General features: G+C 34.2%; 1 protein-coding gene across 2 annotated transcripts; it reads right to left on the reverse strand.

The window, feature by feature from the left end:
- Positions 1-14,275: 14,275 nt before the first annotated feature.
- On the reverse strand, positions 14,276-25,712 carry LOC129894225 (uncharacterized). Of its 2 annotated transcripts, none has more exons than XM_055969807.1 (3): positions 25,569-25,712; positions 22,451-23,313; positions 14,276-14,615 (listed from the first exon to the last, which is right to left on the reverse strand). In XM_055969807.1, the coding sequence occupies exons 2-3, from the start codon at positions 23,308-23,310 to the stop codon at positions 14,441-14,443; spliced, it is 1,035 nt and encodes a 344-aa protein (XP_055825782.1). In that variant the 5' UTR covers positions 23,311-23,313; positions 25,569-25,712; the 3' UTR covers positions 14,276-14,440. The 2 variants fall into 2 exon arrangements, with proteins under 2 accessions (XP_055825782.1, XP_055825783.1); XM_055969808.1 differs by having other exon boundaries at positions 22,451-23,318.
- Between the last annotated feature and the right edge of the window lie 928 nt (positions 25,713-26,640).

The raw sequence follows: 26,640 nt of genomic DNA on the forward strand, positions 1-26,640 counted from the left end.
CTCAATTTGGTTACCATGGTATAAGGAATCACAGGATTGGGAGGATTGAGAATTGTGGTGGTAGGATATTTAGTTTGATTGGGGATATAGTTGTTTATGTTCTCTTGGAGTCTATTTTGATCATTTCTCACATTGTTGGGTCTAACATTTTTCAAATTACCAGACACTTTGAAAGGTTGATTATTAGGGATATAAGGAATTTGCTTGGATTGGTGGTGCTCCTTAAGAGTTTGTTGATGGCCAACATTGTTAGCATTAAACAAATGAGCTTGATTATTATCTTTTCCATTAGCATTCTCCCCTGAACCAATCTGAACACTAGGATTACCACTAGTCTTAGCATTGATCAATCCCAATTCATTTTCATCACAACTAGCACTACACTTCAGATCAATTGGCTGTAGCACAAAAGCTAAAATTGCAGTGTCTTGTTCAATTGCATTAGACTGCAATTGAGCTTCAATTCTCGAACTATTAATTTGGTCCTGAACATTGTGATAAGAAAGTTAAAATCCTTACCTTGAGCTCCAGTGGTTGCCATGTCTCGAATCTCGTCGGAAGTTATTTGAATTTGGAGGCGCAGTTCAGGTGACGTAGAGGTGATTCTCGCATAAGTCGCCTGATGATTGTATGGCATTGGCAATTGTGCGATTATTGGTTCAGTGGCTAGGTTTGATTTTAATTTTATTTGGTTGTCACTTTATGATCCAAATTTTGATATAGTGAGATAGATTATTAAATTAGGTGTATTGTATTATATGAATACCATTTGAGTTATGTTATTTGGTTAAGACTTAACTCTATGTTTGAGATTTAGAAAATTGATTATAGTAATATGAGTGTCTACATACTTGTTTACTTACGAATATTGTATATTTAATAGATTGGAAATATTATGCGACATTGAGGAAAGGAAAAACATTGTGAAATTAGCTTGTTTGACTTCGATTATTCGGTTGAGGTAGGTTATGATTTATTCTATATCATAGATAGACTTTTAATAGCGATTGATAGTCATTCAGTAATGTGTAAAGTTTACCATATATTTAATTATTGTGGTTTGAATAATTGGTATGTTGTTGTGATTGGTCTGAAATCCCATGACCGTGAAATTCATAATCTTGAATTTGCCCCATCAAAAGTGATGTCTTGAATAAAAAAGGCTTGATGAAATATTATTAATAAAGTGTAAAGCAATAATAAAAGGGCAGCCCGGTGCACTTAAGCTCCCGCTATGCGCAGGGTCCGGGGAAGGGCCCGACCACAAGGGTCTGTTGTACACAGCCTTACCTTGCATTTCTGCCAGAGGCTGTTTTCAAGGCTTGAATCCGTGTAAAGCAATAATAAAGAATGATAAATTAATTATATTGCGATCGGGTGTCACGTTCCGATACGGTATATTTGGATCGGGTGTCACATTTTGACATGATATATTTGGATCGGGTGTCATGAGCCAACACGATATTATTGTATCGGGTGTCACATTTTGACATGAGATATTTGGATCGGGTGTCACTAACCGACACGATATTATTGGATCGGATGTCACATTCTGGCATGATAATATTAAAGGAAAACAAATTAAAATGACTTAATGCTACCCAATCTCAAATAACTCATTTTCCAAAAGAGCATGATGTGGAGGTCTGAGTCCTTATGTGTGATCTTGATATTGTTGACTGGTTATGTAATTGTTCATTGTGTTGTCACTTGATCTTGATCTTGATCTTGTTGATTGTCACATGTTAAATGTTATGGTTGATTTTTTGCTATTATTTTATGCATATTAATTTTTATTTTGAGTCGGTCGATGATACCTACTCAGTACATGTTGTCATGTACTGACCCCTATTTGTATTTTTCTTTATTTTATTTTGTGGAGTGCAGCGAGTGTTCCATTAACTTCGACTCGACCTCAGCTCTAGTCAGTGTCCAGCACATCAGGTTCTAGGGTGAGCTATTCGTTCTAGCTCATATCGAATTCTCTCGGGCATGGCATGATGTCCTTAGTTTTCGGACACATTATGTTATTTATTTATTCTGGTGTTTGATATTTTCAAACTTAGTATTTTAGAATCAGATGTCCTTGAAGTGATGACTTTCAGGTTTTGGAAACACGTATCTAATAAGCTTTAGTAGTTTTATTATATCTTACTCTCATAAATTGAGCTGCTGCGTTAGTGTCATATTTTATAAGTTGGGGTTTGTATCATTGGTTCTTCCACCTAGGAGGTTAAGTGTGGGTGCCACTCATGGCCCATTTTGGATCGTGGCACACGTCATCTGGCTTATGTTCTTCATATAGCATGCAGACCGAATGTTTCTATGAAATTACGTCAATACTTCCACATATTATGAGTAACGTAGGAGACATCTCTATTTTTTCCCCAGAGAATATTTAGAATTCTCACTCCTTAACTTTCAATTCGCCTCTGACCATTAAATAAAATGTGAATAACACATCCTCCTCTCTTTGAAAGAAAGGGCGCTTCCAATTTTGTCGATGCTTGAAACAATTTTGTCTTCTCCATATTACTATATCTCTAGAGTCAATAATTTTCATTCTCATCCTACAGTCAAAGTGATAGCGGTTGTAACATTCACCGGTAATGTGTGGAAGAGAGTAAAATTTCTATATGAATAGAAGGGTAAGATTTCTATATGGATAGGATGTATCAACACCTTCTGCATCTTTTCATTTGGAAGGACATATATAAGTATAGTGTTGGGTCGACCTTTTAAGTTATAGACTTGACTTCAAAGATTCTATTCTATATTACATTCTATATATCAATAAATTATAACATGTGATAGTAGTAGTGATGTCAGAATTTTTATTTAGAAAAATCATAATATAATTTAAACTTTCAATTTCTAAAACTTAAACTCATATGAAAAAGCTTGGCTCCCTTTTGATCATAGATTTTGAAGTTAAAATTTGAAAGATTGAATTTTTGAAATTGTGATTTTTAGAACTTAAAATTATGTTTGAACATACATTTAACTTGAAAAAAATTTAAAATTTCATGAGTAAAAAGTAAAAATTTCATCAGTTTTTGAAACTCAAAAATACTTTAAAAATAAATTTTTAAAATTCCCATGTTCTATGAATGAGAATGGATCACACTTGGACCCAAGGACCTGCAACATTAATATGGAACACACAAATCGCATTTTCTTAATAAGCACGTGAACATACAAAACTATATATTGGATTCAAAATTTAATTAGGTCAAGGGATGCGGCTGTACCATTACATTCATTATTGTTTGGTGACAATGTAGATGCAAATTTAATATAAATATGTATTATTCTCTTCGTTCTAATTTATGTGACGTCATTGATATAAAATAACCTTCTTTTAGTAACGAGTTCGGTTCTAAAATAGACATTTTTTTGTGCGTCACAGACCAAAAGGGACCCTCCCAAACACACAGACCAAAACAGACAGTTCGCTTATCACAAAAGAACGTTAACTTCCGACGATTTCACTCCAAAACAAATCACAAATATTTGAAGATAATTATTCACCCATGAATTATAAAAAATGACCTTTTCACGTAAAGCTATATCATATTTAAATTTTAAATATAATGTGAAGTATATTTGATACATAGAATAGAATAGTGAGCTTTTTCAACCCATTATGATATCAAAGACTTGTTCATGATGCACCTTTCACTACACTTCAGAAACTTTCAAATGTAAAAATCTATTTACAAGTTTTGCTCTTTCTAATTGCCATGTATGTCCATTAGCAAAATAGACAAGATTACCTTTCTTCATGAGCACTACTAAATTTGTTAAACCCTTTAATTTTATGTTGTACACATGGATATATGGAGTTCATATAGAGTTTCTACCTATAATGGACAGAGATATTTTCTCACTCTTGTTGATGACTATTCAAGAATTAATAATCCACTCAAGAGATAAGGCATATTAACCAAGTCACCCATTTGGTTAATTGACTATGATCATACTTTTCTTCCTTCTACTACCTCTCATTCAATCACTCATTCTCACTGTAACCAAAATTGTTTTTAGTGACAATAAATATGCATATTAATAAAAAATGTTAAAGTCTTTATCATCATTAGTTAATTGTCATTCGATTCAATGTCGTTATACTTATAGGTTTTAGGGATATTTACAAAGAGTGCTAATTATAATTAAAAATATATATTTAGCGATAATTAAGTTACTGTCATTAATTAATTGTCAACTCTGGAGCAACCAACAAATATCTTCACAAAGGCACTAGGGCACCAACAACATGCTTGTTTATTATTCAACTTAGGAATGAAGAACATATTTCATTCACTCACTTGTATCGGATCTATTACCGAATCTCTAATTACACACTTGTATTTCACGGGGTCTTATTACCTTCCTGAACTACTTTAAAACGGAATAAATAATACCCATTAAATTAAAAACTCATATTTTTAGCATGTAGTGATGCACACGCACTGTCAGTTGTCAGATATATGTTATAATTATTATTTTCTTAATTAGATTCCTTTCTTTAATCCTTATTCTATTTTCTTTCTTCTTTTTTTTTTTTTATTTTTCTTTTAAAATTTATAATAAATATATATACACAAATTGATCCTTCATATTATAGATTGTTAGCTCAAATCCTTCAATTGTTACCTTAGCTTTACTATTTTCTGAAAAATTGAAGGAAAAAAACTATTGTTCTCCATTGTGTTCATCGATCGAGTCTGTGCAAATCTATGAAGTTTGTGAATGTGATTCGGTTTGATGCATTGAATCTCCATGTTTTCTGCTTTTTACTCTCTCAAAGATAGTGAAATGCATTTTTTGTGTCATCTCAGCTTTTAAGGAGTTATTTATTTTGTTTTAAAGTAGTTCAAGGGAGTAATAGTATCCTCGTGAAATAGAAAGATAAAGGATAGAGCAGGCTTACTTGTACAAAAGGCTATTTAAGTTGTACATAATTAGTTGTAATAGGTTTGTTAGTTAGCTTAATAGTTCGGCGTTTAAGGAGTGACAGTCGTACATGATTTCTCTTTTTTGGTGAATTTAACATAATAAAAGTTAATTAGCCACAAATTTTAGAGCTAATTCGACTACTTCAAAAAAATTCATCCATAAATTGGTTAGTGATATAAACAACATAAAGAAATGTAATCAACGTTTATAGGAAAAAACAACCCTAAAGATTTGGGACCAAAAATGGTTAGCGGTGACTATTGAATAAGTTTCTTAGGTTTGAGTTGGGTTAAAAGCATAGAATATATTTGCACCATCACTGTTTTTAAATAAAGTAGTTTCTACAGTACCACCATGAATGGCTCATAGCAAAGCAATGCCCCAATACACCGGCAACTCCCGTCATATGAAAGGGATTTAAGGTCGAATTAAGAAAAGCATTGAAAAAAATAGGATGAGTCAAAATATAACTGATACATTAAAACTAGATGCAAAGAACCAAGCAGACTCATGTTACATTCTCAATAATATTTCACACATCATGAACCCTAAATTTCTCCTTGATTGTAGGCACTTTTAGACAATGGATATGCAACAACTAGAACACAGCTAATGAGACGAAATCTTTGAACACAAAAAATTAATTAGAAGTGAGAAAGATGGCCCATTACTTTGTTTCCAAAACAATTATGTGAACTAAAAGAACAAAGTCACAAACTGAGACATGGACATAAATTCACTAGTACAACAATTTAACCAATGGAAATTCAAGTAATTTTAGCTCGAACTCTATTATGTGTTAAAAACAATATAAGTACATATAATTGAATTTAAATAAAGTAAATCAAATGAATTATAGTAGAATCACTAGTTCTCACTATAACAAACACTGTTTTTAGCGACAATAAATATGCACATTAACAAAAAGTGTTAAAGTTTTTATCGTCATTAGTTAATTTTCATTGAATCCAATGTCATTATAGGCTTTAGAAACATTTACAAAAAGTGTTAATTGCAATTTAAAAAAAAATACATTTAGAGGTAATTAAAATATTATCATTAATTAATTGTCAACTTAAGATCAACCAACAAATATCTTCACAAAGGCACTAGGGCACCAAAAACATGCTTGTTTACTATCCAAGTTAGGAATGAAGAACATATTTCATTCACAACTCCAAGTGAGGAGAAAATAATCAAATGCCCACTCAATATATTATCGGATCTTCAATTACACACTTATATATTTTATCGGGTCCTATTATCTTTTTGAACTACTTTAAAACGGAATAAATAATACTCATTAAAGTAAAAATTCATATATATTTTTAGCATGTAGTGATGCACACTCATTGCCAGTTGTCAGATATATGTCATAATTATTATTTTCTTATTTATTTCCTTCATTAATCCTTATTCTATTTTCTTTCTTTTTTTATTTTTATTTTTATTTTTATTTTAAAATTTATAATAAATATACATACACAAATTGATCCTTCATATTATAAATTGTTATAATACATGGCTCAAATCTTTCAATTGTTTCCTTAGCTTTACTATTTTCTGAAAATTTGAAGAAAAAAACTATTGTTCTCCATTGTATTCATCGAGTTTATGCAAATCTGTGAAGTTTGTGAATGTGATTGGGTTTGATGCATTGAACCTACATATTTTTTGCTTCTCACTCTCTCAAAGATAGTGAAATTCAAAGATAGTGAAATTCACTCTTTGTGTCATCTCATCTTTTAAGAAGTTATTTATTTTGTTTTAAAGTAGTTCAAATGAGTAATAGGATCCTCGCGAAATAGAAAGATAAAGGATAGAGCAGGCTTGCTTGTACAAAAGGCTATTTAAATTGTACTTAATTAGTTGTAATTAAGGTTGTCAAATGGGCCGGGTGGCCCAATTTTTGGCCCATTAAGATCGGCCCATTAAGGATCCGGCACGGTAGGGACTAGACCGGGTATCGGCCCACACCTAAAAAAAATTGGGCCAGTCCGGTGTTTTTTGGCCTGGCCCGGACCGGCCCGGTTGAATAAATTTTTTATTATTATTATTTTGCTGAAATAGCCGTTGGGCCATTTTCAGAAAGTGGGGCCCAACGGCCATTTTCTAAAAATTAGCCAAAATGGCTTTTTTTTAAAAAAATAAAAATTATTGCTCAAATTTTTTTGCTATAAATACCTACAACATTTAATCATTTTTTCCCACCAACAATCATCTAATTCTCTCAATTTCTCAATTCTCTCTTAAAGTGATATCAATCTTTTATTATTTTTTGCAATTAACAACATCAAGTGGAAGTTTTCAACTTTCAAGTGTTCAACATTTCATCAATTTTATGATTCTTTGTTTGATTCCGGCAATTTGTTATAATCGTTCCTTCTCTTGCTTTTATTTAGTAAATTAATTCTAGTATATTTAAATATTTAATTTTTGTATTTATAATTTTTATTAGTTTAATTTGCATAATAGATAAATTAAAAAATATAAGTAAAAATGTTAAAAATTTGTGTTCCGACGGAGGTTGTGGTAGTAAGAAAAAAGTGCTTCCGGTAGAGGTAGTACAAGTAGAAATTATTCTCATATGCCTGAAGCACCACCTAGTGAATTTGGAGAAATAGATGTAGGTGCATATAATATGAATGAAAATGAATATCAAGAAACTTACAGTATAGAAGAACCAAATGAATTTGAAGTAGAAATAGAATAAGATAATAATAATGATGAGGATGTTACACCAACTAGTCCTGATGTAGATATAGGTAATGCTCAATCTAGAACTGTTAATCTTTCTCCACGACTTGTAAAAGAAATAAAACAAACTAGTTTAGTATGACATTATTTTGAACGCATAGCCGAAACAACGAAAGTTCAATATAAAGAATGTCAAAAAAAATTGAGCATAGTAATAGAGGTGGAACGGGTCAATTGACTAGACATCTAGACAATGAGCATCCTGGTTGGAAAGAACGAATAGGAGGTGCTACTGGGTCAGTTCAAGGTAGAATAAACCCACAAACCAGAAAATTAATGAGGACGTATAATAAAATGAGAGACCGTGAAGAGATAGCGAAAATGATAGTTGTGGGTTGTCTACCTTTTTCATTTGCTTCTACTGATGCTTTTATTCATTATATACAATCAATTTATAATCTCATGTTTAACGGTATTCCTAGAAGTACTTGTAGATCAGATATTTTTAGACTTCATAGACAATATGCATATTATTTACGTTGGTTATTAACAAATCTTCCATGTAGAGTTTCACTTACTTCTGATTTTGATCGTGATATAAATAAAAATGATTATTTAACTGTTACTTGTCATTGGATAGATAGTGATTTTACTATGCAAAAACGTATTTTAGCATTTCAATATGATGAAGAACGAAAATGTAATGCACAATTTATTGCTGATTCCATATCAATTGTTGCAAAATATTATGGTCTTCAACACAAAATTTTATGTATTTCTTTTGATAATGCATCTAACAACATCGTTGCTATTAATTCTTTGAAAACTGAGTCCCCCCTCCTTAGAAGATATTTTTCATATTAGATGTGCTTGTTATATATATAATTTAATTGTAAAAGATGGATTTTATTTTTTTGAGCCAACAATTGGAAAAATTAGGGTAAAGGATTTAAATTGAGTAGGACCAAGACAGAATACTTGGAGTGCAGTTTCAGTGGCCTGCCACGTGAGGCTGACGGGGAAGTGAGACTGGGTACCCAGGCCATTCAAAAGAAAAGAAGCTTCAAATACCTTGGGTCTATTATACAGGAAGATGGGGATATCGACGACGATGTTTCACACCGCATCAGTGCAGGGTGGATGAAATGGAGGCTCGCCTCCGGAGTGCTGTGTGACAAAAAAGTGCCACCAAAACTCAAAGGCAAGTTCTACAAAGCGGTGGTTAGACCGACCCTATTGTACGGGGTGGAGTGTTGGCCAATCAAGAAACTTCATGTCCAGAAGATGAGAGTCGCGGAAATGCGAATGCTGCGGTGGATGTGTGGGCACACTAGGATGGATAGAATTAGGAATGAAGATATCCGAGACAAGGTGGGAGTGGCATCGGTGGAGGACAAGATGCGGGAAGCGAGACTGAGATGGTTTGGGCATGTGAAGAGGAGAGACACAGATGCTCCAGTGCGGAGGTGCGAGAGGTTGGCTATGGACGGTTTCAGGAGGGGCAAAGGGAGGCCAAAGAAATATTGGGAAGAGGTCATTAGACATGATATGGCACAGTTGCAGCTCTCCGAGGACATGACCTTAGATAGGAGGCTATGGAGGACTCAGACTAAGATAGTGGGCTAGGTGGCCGATCGGTTCTCCATAGTAGTCGTAGTCGCGCTCATTTGTCTTAACATAGGATTGTGCATGGGTTTACTGCTTATATTAGTTGGCCCAGTTTACTTTGGGTATCCTATTTTATCTATAGTAGTTAATGCCCCTTTATCCCCGATCTTTCCTACCCTGACTTTATCGCTTTATCGCTCTCATTATTCATTATTCATTATTCATTATTCATTATTCATATCTTTATATTGTCTGTTATATGCCTGGCTTTACTGACCTATGTCTTGTTTTTCCTTGTTTCTCCTCCCTTGTTTCTTCTCTCTTAAGCCGAGGGTCTTTCGGAAACAGCCGCCCTACCTTCTAAGGTAGGGGTTAGGTCTGCGTACACTCTACCCTCCCCAGACCCCACATGGTGGGATCACACTGGGTTTGTTGTTGTAGGGTTGCAGTTGATTTTATTCAAGGAAATAATAGAAAAACTAGACTTAAAGAATTTAAAAGAAAATGCGAGGAAAATAATCTTAGACCAAAATTAATGCCCGAAGAAATTGAGACTAGGTGGAATTATAGCAGAGCATGGGAATAAAGGAAGAGCAGAAGATACGGAAGAAGACGAAGAACTTGAAGAAATAATGTCAATTGGAGATCATTCGGCACAAGCTAGTCCAAATTACGGATTAGTTGATTTTAAAAATTATGAGTCAATTCTTGTTAATGTTAATACAGATGAATTGGAGAAAATGATTCAAAATATGTAGAAGTTATAATTTATTAAATACAACTAATTATAAGTTTGTAACTTGTATGTTTTGAATTTTATCAATATATTAATAAAGTCAAAGACTCATTGAGTCTTTGCATTTCTTAATTTTTTTCCCTATAAATCTTGTATGACTCAATTAAATATTTTTTATTTTACATAATCATATAAGGAAAATTAAATTTGTAGTCACTATAAGATTTCAATACTTGAAAAAATATTATTATAATAGATAGTATATTATGAGTATATTTGTTATACATTGTAAGTATATAATATATAGTGTAAGTAATAGATAGTATATTGTGAGTATATTAGATATACATTATAGGTATATACAATATATAATGTAAGTAATAGATAGTATATTGTGAATATATTAGATACACATTGTAGGTATATATAATGTAAGTAATAGATAGTATATTGTGAGTATATTAGATACACATTGTAAGTATATATAATATAATGTAAGTATATTATTGTAATAGATAGCATATTGTGAGTATATTAGATATACATTGTAAGTATATATAATGTAAGTATATCACTATAATAGATAGTATATTGTGAGTATATTTGATATACTTTGTAATTATATACATAATATATAATTAATCATATCACTATAATATATTGTATAATGTTAGTATATTTGATATACATAGTATGTATATATAGTATAATGTAAGTATATAATTATAATAGATAGTAGATTGTGAGTATATCACTATAATAGATAGCATATTGTGAGTATATAGATATATATTATAAGTATATATAATATAATATCAATATATTATTATAATAGATGGTATTAATGTCAGTATATTATTATAATAGATGGTATATTGTGAGTATATCACTATAATAGATAGTATATTGTGATTATATTAGATATACATTATAAGTATACATATTATAATATAAGTATATACATACTAATAGATAGTATATTGTGAGTATATTAGATATAGATTGTAAGTATATATATAATATATAATTAAGTATATCACTATAATAGATAGTATATTGTGAGTATATAAATTGTTATAATTACTTCTAAATTAAATAGATAACGATACATTATAATGATGATTGACTCAAATTTTTGAATACATAAACGCCGCAAAAAAAAATTCAAGCCCAACGAGCCCAACCTGGACTGGCCCATTAGGTCCGGACACTATACCCTTAATGGGTCATGAGCCGGGTTGTTTAAGATTTTTTTTCATTATTGGGCCCAAATAGGCTCGGCCCAATAAGGATGTAGTCCGGCCCAGACCGGTATTTGGTGGGCCAAAAAATAGTGGGCCGATCTGACCCAGCCCAGCCCACTTAACTAGTTTAGTTGTAATAAGTTTGTTAGTTAGCTTAATAGTTGGGCATTTAAGGAGTTACTGTCATACAAGATTTCTCTTTTTTGGTGAATTTAATAAAATAAAAGTAAAAGATTAGGCACGTAGGTTTAGAGCTAAACCAACTACTTCAAAAGCACTCATTCATAAATTGGTTGCTGGTATAAACAACATAAAGAAATGTAACCAACATTTGTACGAAAAAACAACCCCAAAGATTTGGGACCAAAAGTGGTTAGCGCTGATCGTTGAATAAGTTTCTTAAGCTTGAGTCGGGTTAGAAGCACGGAATATATTTGCACCATCACCCGTCTTCAAATAAAGTATTTTCTACAATACTACCATGAATGGCGCATAGCAAAGCAATGCCCCAATACATCCGCAACACCCGTCATATAAAAGAGGTTCAAGGTCAAATTATGAAACACTTAAAAAAAATGAATCAAAATATAACTGCTACATCAAAATTAGGTGCAAAGAACCAACCATACTCATGTTACATTCTCAATAATATTTCATACATCATCAACCCTAAATTCCTCCTAGATTGTAGGCACTTTTAGACAATGGACATGCAACAACTAGAACACAGCTAATGAGACAAAATCTTTGAACACACAAAAATTAATAAGTGAGAAAGATGGCCCATTACTTTGTTTCCAAAACAATAATGTGACCCAGAAGAACAAAGTCACACACTGAGACATGGACATAAATTCACCAGTACAACAATGTAAAAAATGGAAACTCAAAGTAGTTTTAGCTCGAACTCTATTATGTGTTAAAAAAAAATCACGAAATAAGTACATATAATTGAATCTAAATAAAGTAAATCAAATGAATTATGGTAGAATCCTGAACTGAAACTTATAATGTTCAAATTTTGAATCTGCCTCTATTTAATTTTGTCTAGAAAAAAAAACATGTTCACATTATCCACAACATAGGGATCAAAGGGATGAAAAGGACTCTAGTATATGCAGGTCATGGGAGATTAATTTTGACAGTGATGTGGTGATAAAAAAGGAGATGAATGTACTTTTTCATTTTCTTTTCTGAGATGAGCTTGTTCATGTACATGAAAACATCACATGTTCTTTTTATTTGATAGACATTATATTTATGATGTATCTATGTACTCTAATCAACACTCTATGTTTAGTTAATGTCTTCATTTGACTCATCTATGATGCTCAGCAACTTAGCTATATGAGTTTTTTGCACCTATTGAAAAGAGCATTCCAACATTACATCATGCAACTAATGCTACAAGCCTAAAAAAGTAAAAGTAGCTGGTGCATGAAGCATCTCGTTTTCACATAAGGCTCATTACCGAGAGAAAAAACCGATTAAATTGGGGTGTCAGAAGGCAGCACATCGTTTCAAAAACCGGCTGAATTGGATCGGTTAAGGTGTTGTAATGTGCGCCAGGAGAGAGCTAGCTTACGGGTTTGTTCGAGTTCAAGAACTATTTGTCTTCAAAAATTCATTGAACATATAGCAATTGTTAATTAATTAGAATACATTAACTTAAACGGAATACGAATCTCGAATTCATAAGCTTCAAACCTAGGTTTCATGTGCCTCTTATAAGCAGTCTGCCCTGATGTAAATATCGATAGTTGATCCCTCGACTCAAACTTTATATGTATAATCACACTAAAATAACTTTAACATTGCTCAAAAACTCTCGTTCAACTAATGCTACAAGCTATACAAGTGTGAAAAATTGAATAGAGAAAGCTTAAAAAATTGTGGCTGACACGAAACCCAAACAAAAGCAAAAATAAAGAGGCAATCACATTAAGGAGCAAATGACACGATTTACCCTTTAAATGGATTGTTCTTTAATTTTTATTCCTAGAAATTGAGGTTGTGCCTAGGAGGGCATAAGTTCTTTAAGGATATAGGATATAATTTATGATATAATATGATGTGAAATATAAACATATGCCTCCGTTAAGAATGTTGTCACTGCTAGCCAACCTTAAGTGGAGCTAGCTTGCACATTATTCGACTATTTCACCTGGTACATATTACATTCCACCAGTATGGGTTGGAAGTCGATTTAGGATTTAAGCATAACAAGTTCAACTTTTAGGTCGTTAGCACTCACATTTTAATTTTGGAATAATGGATTCAAATTTAATATTTGTAAAAAATGTAGTGAATTTTATATATAACCTAAAGAGTAAAGATCACACACAAAAAATAAGAAGAGAAAAGACTTCTTATTTGTCTTGAAGAATTATTATATAAAAAGAGAAAAGACTTCTTATTTGTCTTGAAGAATTATTATACAATGAAGAGAACCCCTTTATTTAAATGAAAAACTGATTTGGTCAGTAACTAATATTCTAACTTTTCTCCAAAGAAACAAATTAGACATTCACTATAACACAACAAATACATTTATAACAAAAAGCATGGTTATGCCAATTTCTGAATATCATCTATTTTAAAGCACTTCGCAAACTCTATTCCATAAACTTTCTCCCTGATTTGCACATTCTCCACACATTCCAAAAATATATTCAAAACATATGAATATAATAAGACTACACTCGTTCTGAATTCACAGACTCTAGATCCTAGATTTCGCTTCTAACGAGAAGTCACTCGATAGAGATTTTCACGAGAACTCACTCGACAGAGATTTTCTTCGACAAGAACAAACCGGTGCTGCAAGTGACCACAGATGATATAAATAATATATTCACACGATGTTCTGCCCCTTAGGTAGGAGCATAACATTATGAAATAATAGCATGTCTAAAATGCAGAGTGGCAAAAGTAGAAACCAGGATTCATAAAGCCAACTCCAACTTTAAAGCCGACTCCAACTTGTTTAGGACTGAAGCGTAGTTGTCCTTGCAAAGAAGTAAAACGACAATGCACAAAAAACGGTGCAGCACAGTTTTCCATTAAATTTAATAACAAAGTTCATCTGGTTATTAGTTGAATTACTTCACCTAATGAGCAAATACAACAGTACAACTATAGGTGCATATTCCTCTCAAAGATGCATTCATTCATTGAATAAAAGATCTCATAGAATTCAATTATTAGAAGCACTAAGTGCCATAACCTTGCATTGTTCATTCATGGCCAAGAGCTGTGCTTCTTTCTTGTCAAGGAGAGTTGTCAACTTCACATTCTCTTCCAGAAGCTTTTGGACTTGAGCCTCTTTCTGCATTTTCTCACTCTCCAATTGAGTTGTCTTTGCAGCTAACCTGGTTCACATAAAACAGAGTACAAAAAATCAGAGATATGGGACTTAAACCGTCTGTTATAATTACTATAATACACTGTTTCATGTAAACGATGACATATAAGACGGACTTTGTCAATGTAGTTCTTGCGAGGATTACTACTCCACCAGTACAGAGATTGCATAACAACAACATACTCGGTGAATCCCACAATGTGGGATCTAGGGAGGGTAAAGTGTACAGACTTTACCCCTATATCTTGTGGAGGTAGAGAGGTGGTTTCTGATAGACACGCAACACCAGTGCAGAGATTATTCTCTTAATATGCCGGAGAAGAGAATACAAGTATTAGCCACTAGATGTACTCAGACGTCTGTTCTCGTGCATCAATTAGTATGAGATACAAAGATTTATAACACTATTATCAGCATTAGCAAAGCGGAATTTAAGAGAAGCCCACAAAGCCAGTTGTAAGATCACATAGCCCGATTGCAGGATTGCAGCAGAGAGTGTAAGGAGCACAAAGTTCCAACTCATACTATGTTACCTTCTCAGAATAAATAAAAAGTTCAAACTCATAATAGCTCAAATACCGATAGGACCAAAGACATGCTCTCCCTTTTTCAGAATAATAATGCTGATAATTTTATCAACTAACCTAAAGAACTTCAAGATTTGAGTTTATATCTGGCTAGATAATTCTTCACTTAACCTGTAAGGGCCAAAGGGAATTCTTTGCCCAGTAAACGAAGAACATCCAGATAAAAGAAGCAGATAAACATAGAACAGAATAACCCCCCCCCCCCCACCGGGGAGCAGGGAGAAACAATCCTCATGAAAAAAGAAACAAAAAAAAAACTTTCAAGAACTCCAGGTCTCCTAGTAAACTCTGCAAGCTCCCAATTGTGACCACTAAAGTAGTGAAGGGTATACATTTATACGATGAGTGCTTTAATTGAGAAAGAAAAAAGAACATTATCTAATATGAACCAGAACAACATTTGGCAAATTATAAGAGTCAAGATTGGTGTTTGAAATTTTCGGAGCAATTACTTTACTGAAGGACTCCTACCAATTCTGTCTTGAAAGGTGGAGACCTGGGATTTCAACCAGACAACCTTCCTCACCTGTCAGTAGAGGAGGACATTCCTCAGGGCCCTTTTAATGAGGAAGAAGTTTATAATGTTACTAGTAGTTGGCAGGGGACGAGACTCCTGGAAAAGATAGATTTTCTATGGCATTCTATCAAATATGTTGGTTAATAATCAAGGAAGACATAATGGCGGCTTTATTTCACTTTTACCATACCCAAGAAGTCCTTCAGAAGAAAGGAAGGACACTGGTACCAAGATGTTTTCTATGTAATCTAACTGGAGAAACAAACAGTCACCTATTCCTACATTGCAAGTTCACAGCACAGCTCTGGGAACTTTTTCTCAACATCACCGGTCAAAGTTGGACCATGCCAGAGCACACAGCTAATCTATTCAGTTCTTGGAGCAGAAGAGGGGGAAGCAAGACTCAAAAGAGATGGTGGAAGTTGATACCATCATGTATATGGTGGTCTGTGTGGAGAGAAAGGAACGGAAGATGTTATCAAGATAGATCCAATTCCATTCACAAAGTAAAATGGAATTGTTTAGTATCTTTACTTTTTTGGTGTAAACGATAACGTATAGTGGATGTAGACCAAATTGTAGAGTTGATAGGAAATTTGTAATTTTTGTGATGAATTTTGAAGGTGGCCAGCATATCCTAATGCTGAGGACAAACTTACCAACTCTCAAAAAAAAAGAAGTTAGAGAAGAACTTTTCAGTGCCTCTTTTATTTCTCTTATTCCTAAAAAAGCAGTAGCAGAAGAAATGGAAGGACTTCGGACCAATTAGTTTGGTTGGGAGCAACCCCTACCGAGAAGCTCTCTCTCGCTTCAGCCCAACCAATTCACAGACGATGAAAAGAAGTCCTCAAATCCTGAGTACACTGCCAAACTCCTTACTGAAAGATTGATAAGAGTCATTGGCTAAGCTTGTTGGTGATACTCACATGACTTTCATCAAAGGAGGCAAATCATGGATGTTGAGTTAATTGCTAAAGATCTTTTGGACACCAGAAAGAAACAAGGGAAGCCTTGAGTCATCTGCAAGCTAGACTTGAGGCATACGATCATGTTAATTGGGAGTTCCTATTTAATCTTTTAAAGGCTTTGGGATTTGGTAATAAGCGGATAAAATGGATCCAAGTGTGTATTTCAACTATTAGATTTTCTGTGATTATCAATGGAACCCCAGAAGGCTTTTTCTGGGCTTATAGAGGATTAAGACAATGGAATCCCAGATACCCCTTTCATTTTATTCTTGTTATGGAGAGTCTCAGTAGTATGCTGAAGGTAGCAGAACAATGGTGGTGGATCCAGGGCTTCAGTGCTGATAATAGGTGCCAAACAGACAATTTTATTACCCACATTACGTATGCAGATGATACCTTAGTTCTATGTGAGGCAAAAGGGGCTCAAGTCCTGAGGCTGATCTTGCTGATTTTCTGGAGTGTCAGGTCTTCACATTAGTCTTACTAAGAGACTTGATTCCAGTAAATGTAATATAGAATTTACAGGAGTTGGCAACAATACTTAGGCGTAACACTGTGAGCTTGCCAGCAGTATATCTGGAACTTCCTTTAGGTGCCAAATTACAAAGCTTCAGTGATGTTAACCATTTCAAAAAAAATATTCAAAGCTTCAGTAATATGGAAGAATATTCTGTAGAACTCTGATAAAAGACTCACTAATTGGAAAAGACAATACTTATCTTTGGGAGGCAGGTTGGTGCTCCTTAATAGTATTTGGACTCATTTCCTACACATGCAATATCTCTTTCTCCAATGCCTGCCAAGGTGGAAAAGAGACTATATACTATAAGAAGTGAGTTTCTCTGGAGGAGAAACAAGGAGAAAAAAGCATCCCACCTAGGTAATTGGAGGATAGTCAAATTGAACAAGAAGCAAGGACGAATGGGAGTGAAAATCTTAAATACCAGAAAGGGCTTACTCTTCAAATGGTTATGGAGATTCAATCAAAATGAAGGAGCGTTATGAAAAGTGGTGGTTACCAAAGAGTACGGAAAAGAGCATAACTGAAGAACCAAAATTAATAACTCAGCACATGGGGTCAGTGTTTGGAAACATATAAGAAGTTTGTGGAATGACTTTGTTAGAAACACATATTTTGGTTGGTAATGGTGGCTCAACTCTTTTTGGGCCATAATGCATCGATAGGACACTCCCCTCTGAAGGAACTATTTCCAGATCTTTATCATTTAGTGAGGCATACCCATGATACTGTGGCACAATGTAGATCTAGTACTGGATGGGAGCTAAGTTTCAGGAGAAATTGCAATGACTGGGAAGTAGATAGGTTCTCTTCTTCTTCTTTTTTTTTGATGAAGTGGATGGGAAGAATGTTGAATTAGAGGCGAAGTTAGCGATTACGGCGGCTTTTGAACGCCTGTATGTTGAATTAGAGAACAAAGCTGGGGATAAGAAATTTTACAGGCTAGCCTAGTGAGCGAAAGGAGGGCCCATGACCTGGACCAAATGAAGTGCATCAAGGACGAGAAGGCAAAATACTAGTGGAGGAGACACTCACTAGACGAAGATGACAGTCATACTTCCATAAACTCTTAAACAAAAAGGGGAACATAGACATTTTGTGCTAGGGAATTTAGAGAACTCTGAGAGGCATTGTGATTTTGGATATTGTAGGTGTATAAAGGTTGAGGAGGTTAAGGGTGCTATTCGTAAAAGTGTAAGGGAAGAGCAATCGGGCCAGATGAGATCTCGATGGAATTTTGGAAAAGCGCAGGCACAAAGTGGCTAATTGGGTTGTTTAATGTCGTTTTTAAGACGACAAAAATGCCCAAAGAATGGAGGTGGAGTACAATGATCCCGTCATACAAGAAACAAGGGTGACATTTAAATTTGCTACAACTATAGTGGGTGGAGAAAAAGGTGAGAAGGGGCGTAGCTATTAACGTGAAGCAATTCGGATTCATGTCGGATAACTCAACTACAGAAGTCATTCATCTTGTAAGTATACTGGTGGAGCAATATAGGGAGAGAAAAGACTTACACATGAGATTCATCGGCCTAGAAAAGGCTTACGACAAAATCCCAAGGGAGGTTCTATCGAGATGCTTAAAGGCTAGAGGGGTACTTGCGGTGTACACTAGGGCGGATCAAGGATATGCATGATGGAGCCAAGACACAGATAAGGATAGTGGGAGAAGACCCAGAGGCCGGAGCACTTCTAGTTATGATGGGGTTGCACCACCATTTTTGTTTTCCTTGATGATGGATGAACTGACGCGACATATCCAATGGAGAGGTGCCACAATGTATGTTATTTGTAGATGACAGTTTTAATTGACGAGACTCGCAATGGAGTTAAACGCTAAGCTGGATGTTTGGAGACCGACCTTGGAGTCTAAAGGGTTTTGAATGAGCAAGATTAAAACAGAATATTTGGAGTGCAAGTACAGTAACATAACAAATGAGGCTAGCGTGGAAGTAAGGCTTGATACACAAGTCATCCAAAAGAGAGAAATTTCCAAGTATCTTGGATCTATTATTAAGGAAATGGAGAGATTAACGATGATGTTACACACATTGTATTGGTGTTGTTTGGATGAAATGGAGGCTCACATCTGGAGTCTTGTGTGAAAAGGAGGTACCACCAAAAATTAAAAGCAAGCTCTAAAGGGTGGTGGTTAGACCAACTATGTTGTATGGAACAGATTGTAAGCTGGTTGTACTTTTAAGTTCGTTCAATTCACACAGGCAGGGTGATTGAGGCACGTTCAGAAGATGGAAGTTGTGGAAATAAGAATGATGGAATAGATGTGTGAGCAAACTAGGAGGGATAGGATTATAAATGAAGATATATCTGGCAAGATAAGAGTGGCTTCAGTGGAGGACAAGAAGCAGAAAGCGAGAGATGGTTTGGGTGGCGGAGGTGTGAGAGGGTAGCTATGGATGGTTTTAAAAGGGGCAGAGGTTACTCAAAGAAGTATTAGGAAAAGATGATTAGACAAGCCATCGCACAATTTTAGGTTACCGAGAACATAACCGTAGATAGGAGGTTGTGGAGGACACATATTAGAGTAGAAGGTTAATAGGTAGTAGAATGTTGTCTAGCTTATCCTTCCATACTAATAGTTATATCATTACTCCTGTAGATTCTTGTCCCTCGATTTCTGTTATTATTTGTTGATTCTTGCATTTTGCTTGTCGTATTATTTTGTTGTAATTACTGTTCAAAATGATTTGTCACATGCTTTCTATAGTATTGTGCCATGGCTTCTTCACTTCCGTTATTTCTTTTGTCATACTGTTTCGACTGTTTTTTCTTGAGCCGAGGGTCTACCAGAAACAGTTTGCCATCAAAGTAGGGGTAAGGTATGCGTACACTCTACCCTCCCCGGACCCCACTTTATGGGATTATACAAATTCCAAATGACCTCCAATACATTGGATCAGAATTACAACTTGTGGCCTTGGAGGCAGATATGGAGGTCCAGGGCACCATACAAGGTGGCATGTTTATGTTAGACTCTCACATATGAAGCACTTCTTACACAACAGTCCTTACAGAGAAGGGACATAATTAATTATAGTAGATGTCTACAGTGTGAAAAGAATGAGGATGATAATCATGTATTTTTGCATTGTAGCATCACAAATCAAATGTGGAATCTGTTTTTTTAACATTTTTCAAGTTAAGCTGGGTGATGCCTAGAACTAACAAACAAATGCTGCATTGTTGGACTGGTAAGAGTATCCGGAAGGAGAAAAGAAGAACCTAGGAGACCATTCCTTACTGCATATGGTCGGTGATTTGGAAAGAAAAGAATCAAAGATTTTTCAAAAGCAAATATGAAGATATACATACATTGAAATATAAATGTTTTTTTTTGGGCTTTTTGGTGTAGACTAGAAGATGCTAATACAGCAGAAAAAATGTTAAGACTTTCTCAACTTCCTAGAGTGATGTAAAGGACTGATTGTGCTTCACTGCTTCTTTTTATAAAATCTTACCAACAATAAAAACATAGTGTAATCCCACAAGTGGGGCTTATAAAATCTTATCATTCTCAAAAGAAATTGTAAAAGATGACTAATCACAACTTTCATAGTTCCATTGGTACTGTGCTTTTACAAGTGGAACAAAGAAGAGCTTTTACAAACCTGCACTCCAACCTTCTAGTACTAAGTTTTGTGCCCTAGGACATGCCATAACGCTAGTGTATATTCAACCTTAAAACCTTAGCACTATAAAGAAGGATGATTCCTCATTCTTAATCCATGTAGTTCATTTCATTTTATAATTTTTTGTACATATCAATGAAATCAAGCCTCAGACAACCTAGTGCCTCCTGATACATGGTAAGAATCATATGACCCATAGTCGAAGACATTGGAAATTAATTATAACCCACTCCACCAGATAACACTCTGGTGACGTGGAGAAATATGGGTGGAAAAAATAGTTGGACATAAATTCAAAGTCTTAAGCGAATTGGTAACTTGTTCAGAAAACATATATGTATAATGTTGGGTGCATACTTAGATTCTAACCCTATTGATTCAGAAAGATGTGCTATAAGAAATTGCAAGGTATATACTCTTGGTAAGCTGCATTGCAAGTATCAAGACATATCATTAAACAATATATTATGCAATCAAAGTGGCAGATGGAGTCAAAACTGCATTCTGAAAGGAAGATTGGCATGAAGCAGGCAACATGGAGACACTATTCCCAGATATTTACAGCTTAGTTTTACATCAACAGAGCACAATAGCAAAATTGTGGACACCTCAAGGGTGGAATTTTGTGTTCAGGAGATACCTCAATGATAACAGAATTCTTCAGCACCATTGACCAATTTAGTGGTTTGAAGGCAGGAGAAGACATCCTACAGTGGCAAGGAAATAGTAATGGGACTTCTAAAGGAAATGTAGCCTATAGGAAGATGAACCAACCAAACCAGCAAATACTCCAATGGCCTTGGAAACACATTTGGAAAGCCAAAATCCCGCACAAAGTAGCTTGCTTTGTTTGGTTATTGGCAAATGAAGTTGTACTGACACAAGATAACTTGATGAAGAGGGGGATCATTTTATGTTCCAGATGTTTTTTCTATGGGAAACTGCAGAAACAGTGGTCCATCTATTTATACAATGCAAGGTCACAAGTCAACATATCTTGGTCCACGCCAGGGAAAATCACAGAAGCATTACACAGTTAGGAAGAAGCAGGAGTACAGGCTAAGAACAGGAACAACTGGAGAATTGTACCTGCACCTATATGGTGGACAATATGGAAGGAGAGGAACCTTAAGAGTTTTTGAGATTATGGAGAATACTATACAAGAAGTCGAAATGAATTGTATTTTGACTTTATATTTTTGGTGAAACCAGATATACTCTAATGATACTGTCTCTATCAATTCATTTTGACTGTATGTTTTAGGTGTAACCAGATATACTCTAATGATACTGTCTCTATCATTGATGCCTTAGACTCATTATAGGGAAAGGACAATAAATTTTTGATATCTTTTGTAAATATGGTTTCAGTACAACCCATGTATTGTGTTACAGAAATAGAAACAGTTACCAATGTCAAAAAAAATAAATAAATATATATATATATATATATATATATATATATATATATATATTATGCAATCTCTTCTGACATCACAGGCACACTGACCATTATTACTCAGAGAACAAATGTAAACAGATCTATCATCACTTTATGATAACGGAAATTCTGTTCCAGCGAAAGGGATACACTGACCGTTCAAAAAGCCTTTCAATTGTCTGGAATTGCTTTTCTGATGACAGAAGAGTTTCTCTGACACTAATGAGACTACTGACATAGGATTTCAGAGATTCAAAGTCTCTCTTAACACAACAAAGCTCCTGCTCATTTTCTGCAGCTCGTTGCCTCTGTCTAGAAGTCTCTTCGACCAAATCTTCAACTCTCTGGCGCATCTCATTCAAGATACAATTTGTACCCAAAGCAAACCTTTCCATCTCTTCTAACTTAGTAGACATGTTTTCAATCTGAAGTGCCCTTCTTTGAATCTCTTCCTGACCTATTGTTACCTTCTCCTTCTCTAAAGCAGTTTCAGATTCAGCCATTATAACCCTCTTGACAAGATTTTCCATAACATATGTAACCAATTGTACACTTCTGAGTAATTCGCTCATATAAGATCCATCTAGGTCATCAAAAGAATCTAGTGTACTTGTAAGTCTAATCAATGTTGCATCATCAGCATCATCAAAAGACGAGAGATCTATGTCCCTTGACCAACTGGACAACGGTACACCATTTTTATCTATAAGCCCTATTCCATATCGTTCCTTTATACCGCATGACGTGGAAGCCAAATCAGGAACAGCCATGACTCTGGCTTTAGCTTTCAAATACATCATTAATGTTGCAGCAGTTCTGACTCTGCTCCAAAGAACATTTAACTCTTTCTTTGTATCTTCTTCTGACCCCTGAATACAAGCTTTTACATCTAATAGTTTGGCTTGCAAGGCATCGACTTGGGACTGGCTTCCCTCCATCTCTTGTTTCCAACTAACATGTGTTTGGCTCAGTTGGTACTTCAAATCTGAAAGATCAATATCTTCCTCCACCGCCATTACCTGTGCTGTAAATTCAAATTAGGAACTTAGATCATCAAAGTGGCCATTTGGCCATGAATATTTTTTACTTTTTTCCGGAGTTGAATTCCAGAAAATCATGTTTGGACATAAAATTTCAGAAAATTCCGGAATTCAACTTGAACACCAAAAAGTTGTTTTCACTTTTTTCACTCCAATCACTCACAAAAATCCAAAAACAACTCCAATTGGTATTCATAGTCAAACACAACTCCAATTTCCAAATATCATTTTTCACTTTGAAAACAAAAAACTACTTTTTTCAAATTTCACAATTTTTTATGGCCAAACGGGCAATATTAGGAAGTATCAACAAGTATAGCACAATTGGATGAAAGAATCTCACTAAGACCATATCAGAAGACTAAGATATTGATTAGCAATGTTGGAGGAAGAAAAAGAATTAAAAGCAAATAAAGAATAAGACAGTTATTTTGACAAAAAATGTACTATCTTTTATCACCGCTCCATTCCTTCCTTTCCAATACCTTCAAACCAATCAACTCGTAACTTCAATCACTACAACACAGTGCTTGATACTCAGATAATGCATCATAAATACATGAACAGGTTCATTGCAGTGCAGTGCACTTCCAACTTAAGTCAGAAAAATACAAAACAAAATCTCTAACAGACAGACAATGCGTAAATTTTGCTGTAAGATGAGAAGAAAAATGTACATATTCTCCCTAGAGAAAAAAGAAAACTTGCACATAGAAATTGGGAAAGAAAAACAAGAAACTACACTAACAAGATAGTGCTCTTATACGCAACCTCTATCAGTGTTTCTTTGACATCAAACTTCAGAAATTCATAATGTGAATCAACAACAACAACAACAACATACCCAGCATAATTCCACAAGTGGGCACTGAGGAGCGTAGGATGTACGCACACCTTAACCCTACCTTTGAATCTATAAGTTATATTTATACTACAGTTCTGGATAAACTCTTAGCAAAAGACACTATGAGATCATACTAATTCATTGCCAAATCCGCCAGTTGCATACCCAAGCGAAGAAACTAAAATATCTTCCTTCTTTTAGATAAATCAAAAGAATTCATATAAACTACACCAAGAATAGTCAGATGTTCAGAAAGTAAAAAATGTTTCTTTTGGCATTTAGTTCAGACAATACTAAAGACAGCATTTTTAGTCCACCCAAACTTTCAAATTGGCTTCTTTAACTAATCCAATAGAACTCCAAGATAGAATCTTTATAATTTACAAAATGTTTCATTTAGCAGTGAGTTCAGACAACACTAAAGACAGCATTTTTAGTCCACCCAAACTTTCAACTTGGCTTCTTTAACTAATCCATCAGAACTCCAAGATAGAATCTTTACAGTTCACGAAATGTTTCATTTAGCAGCGAATTCAGAAAATACTAAAGACCTATGTTGCTCGGACTCTTCAAAAATGTCGTCGACGGGTGCATGTCGGGATACTCCAAAAGTAGTGTAGTTTTGGAGAATCCGACATGGGTGCGGCAACACTTTTGGAGAGTCCAAGCAAACATAGCTAAAGACACCATTTTTAGTCCATCCAAACTTTCAATTTGGCTTCTTTAACTAATCCAATAGACCTCCAAGATAGAATCTTTATAGTTTATGAAATGTTTCATTTAGCAGTGAGTTCAGACAATACTAAAGACAGCATTTTTAGCCCATCCCAACTTTCAATTTCTCTTCTTTAACTAATCCAATTGAACCCCAAGATAGAATCTTTATAGATTATTCCTCCCTCAAATATCTAAAGCCACCTAGAAAAAAGAGGAAAAACCCAACTTCTTCCCAAGAGAGAAAATATAATTTTATCATAAAAAATCTTATCAAGATCATGAACAAAAAACAAAAATGATATTAAACCCTTCCTACTATTACCCAGCAAACTCCCAACACAGCAGTAGTACAACAACAAAACAAAATCAAAAAAAAAAAAAAATTGGAGTCATTACATAAATCTTCTAAATCATTTCCCCTATTTCATTCTCTAATACTCAATAATTTTTGAGGTTTTTTTTTTTGATCATCATTCCCAAATACCCATTTCATTATTTCCTCTCCAATACTCAATAATCCATCTTAAAGATAAATTGAACCAAAATAGACACGAGATCAAGATGATTTAGCCGTGAAATTCCCAATGAAGAAAAAAAATAACAGGTAAATTAAAGAAAAATTAGATACATTTTGTAAAGAAAAATTCCAAAAAGGTAGAGAAAAAAGAGGCACCTTTGCAAATTTATTAATGAGAAAAAAATTGGTTGCTTCCGATGGGCTATGGATGAAGAAGAGAAATTGGGGAGGTGAAAAAATGACGACGATGATACTGTTCTCCAAACACGCGTTGTCTGGAGGATGGGTACCAATGCAATTTGCTTTTTTTTGTTTTTTGGAAAAAGTTAAAAATACTCCTGAATTACTGAAAAAGATTTAAAAATACTCTTCATTTATTTTTTGATTTAAAAATATTCTTCTATTTATTTTTTGATCTAAAAATACTTTTTCATTCACCTTTTGAAGAGGTATATTGTTTTTTGGCTTGAATAAATTATGAAAAAAAATTAGTGGAAATGAGATTTTTATTTAATCTAATAAGAAAATGAGACATAATAAATATTTTTTAAAAAAAAAATAAGGAAAAAGTTGTTAGTTTCAAGGGTTCTAGTAAGCCAAAAAGGTGAATAGAAGGGTATTTTTAGATCAAAAAATGAATAGAAGAGTATTTTTTAATCAAAAAATGGATAAAGAATATTTTTAAACTTTTTCATATAGTTCAGGAGTATTTTTAACCTTTTCCCATAGGGAATAGAAAAGGTGATAAGTCCTTGTGTGGCGAGAGTTTGGATAATCGATCAATTAAATTATTAATACTTTATTTGGATAGTTGCTATTTATTTTATTATATTATATTGTTAAATTCATGTTAGATAATAATGAAAAACTCTTATTTTAGGTAATGATGGTGTGATTGTAGAGTTATTTTAATTTTTTTTCCAATTTTGATTTTTTAATTTTTTATTCCGCCTTTATATAGTAGCTTTATTGTGTACCTAATTTTTCTTATAAGTTTATTTTTTAAATTATTGACGTGTAACACTATATAATGATAAAAAATGTTATTATTTATTCATACGTTGTATTTATATTAAATAATACAGTATAATACAATAGAATATAAAAAAGGGCAGCCCGGTGCACTTAAGCTCCCGCTATGCGCAGGGTCCGGGGAAGGGCCCGACCACAAGGGTCTGTTGTACGCAGCCTTACCTTGCATTTCTGCCAGAGGCTGTTTCCAAGGCTT

The sequence above is a fragment of the Solanum dulcamara genome, chromosome 7 (genome assembly GCF_947179165.1).
Source record: "Solanum dulcamara chromosome 7, daSolDulc1.2, whole genome shotgun sequence".
Lineage (NCBI taxonomy): Eukaryota > Viridiplantae > Streptophyta > Magnoliopsida > Solanales > Solanaceae > Solanum > Solanum dulcamara.

Excerpts from the sequence above, each read along its gene's own strand:
- LOC129894225 (XM_055969807.1), bottom strand. The coding sequence starts at position 23,310 with ATGGCGGTGGAGGAAGATATTGATCTTTCAGATTTGAAGTACCAACTG. Across the intron at positions 14,616-22,450 it reads ATTGAAAGGCTTTTTGAACG|GTTAGCTGCAAAGACAACTC; the intron begins GTCAGTGTATCC and ends TATGTGAACCAG.